The sequence below is a fragment of the Nothoprocta perdicaria genome, unplaced genomic scaffold (genome assembly GCF_003342845.1).
Source record: "Nothoprocta perdicaria isolate Ctin4 unplaced genomic scaffold, notPer1 scaffold_822, whole genome shotgun sequence".
NCBI classification, from domain to species: domain Eukaryota; kingdom Metazoa; phylum Chordata; class Aves; order Tinamiformes; family Tinamidae; genus Nothoprocta; species Nothoprocta perdicaria.
The window spans coordinates 14,870-15,904 of NW_020456113.1; the positions used below are offsets into that span (position 1 = coordinate 14,870).

The 1,035-nt window shown below is 70.6% G+C and overlaps 2 protein-coding genes across 2 annotated transcripts in view; both read right to left on the reverse strand.

Annotated features, from left to right (window-relative positions):
* LOC112958221 (nuclear RNA export factor 1-like) overlaps positions 1–121 on the reverse strand; it is a 10,912-nt gene extending 10,791 nt beyond the window's left edge. Inside the window, exon 1 of the mRNA XM_026052020.1 lies at positions 48–121. Within this exon, the coding sequence (XP_025907805.1) occupies positions 48–121 (74 nt within the window). The remainder of the gene's footprint in view (positions 1–47) is intronic.
* Positions 122–227: 106 nt separating this feature from the next.
* On the reverse strand, positions 228–953 carry STX5 (syntaxin 5; the record flags this gene model as incomplete). The annotated part of the gene is made up of 3 exons (XM_026052021.1): positions 228–549; positions 623–744; positions 856–953. Coding segments are annotated over 3 exons (380 nt in total), but the record flags the coding sequence as incomplete, so codon positions are not given.
* Between the last annotated feature and the right edge of the window lie 82 nt (positions 954–1,035).

The following is a 1,035-nucleotide window of genomic DNA, read 5'->3' on the forward strand; positions in this document are numbered from 1 at the left end:
AGAGGCCGCAGGTTCGAGTCCCGTCCCCGACCGCAGCCTCCCCCGACAGCCGCGGTTTCGAGTCCCGCCCCCGACCGCAGCCTCTACCGACAGCCGCGGGTTCGAGTCCCGCCCTTGGCATCCGAAAAAGAGGCGGCAGCACCGACCGAAAGCTTTAATGAGTGCCGAGGTGGCCAGGCAGGCAGCAAGGGCACCGCGGCCACCGCGGCGCGGTGACACTGGCCGCAGGAGCCGCCCTGGGCAGCACGGAGCGCCCAGGAGGCTCCTATGTGGTCCCAGAGCCGGGGGGGCTTCAGTCCGGGCGGCCAGCGCAGCCCTGCCCCGTCCCCCCAACGGGCAGGTCCAAGGCCGGGTGCCGGCCGAGTCCGTGCGCGCACGGAGAAGGCGGCTCAGGCCAGGAACACGACGAAGACGATGAAAAAGACGATGAGAACGAGGAAGATCTTGACCATGAGCCAGCGGTTGGAGGTGACGGACTGGAAGTACTTGAGGATCTCGCCGTGGGCGGCCTCCACGTTGAGCTGCGTATCCTCCACGCTGGCGTCGATCCTGGAAGCGGGTGCGGAGCGTGGGTGACGCCACGCGGGACGCGGTGACGGGGGGAGAGAGGCCCCCCCGCTACCTCTGGATCGTCTCCTCCTGCTCCTTCACCATGTGCGCCAGCTGCTGGAAGATGGAGCCCAGCTCCACGATGGTGGACTCGATGTTCTGCATGGTGTCGGCACGGCTCTGGATGTAGGAATCCTGCGGGACACGAGAGTGGCGGCGGTTCCGAGGCGGCTCCCCGATGGCCGCGTGCCGGGGGAGCGGCTCCTCCCCGGACGCCGGGGCCCACCCGGACGCCGGGGCCCCCACCTGCTCCTCGATGAGCTGCAGCTGCTGGCTGCTCCGCGCGTCCATGTCGATGGCGACGTCGCGGCGCGGCGCCTCGTCCTGCAGCACCGCGGAGCCGCCTGCGACAAAGCGGCGCCTGAGCGGGACACGGGGGGGGCGGCACCCCAACTGGGGACCCCCCGGAGCCCCCCACTCACCCAG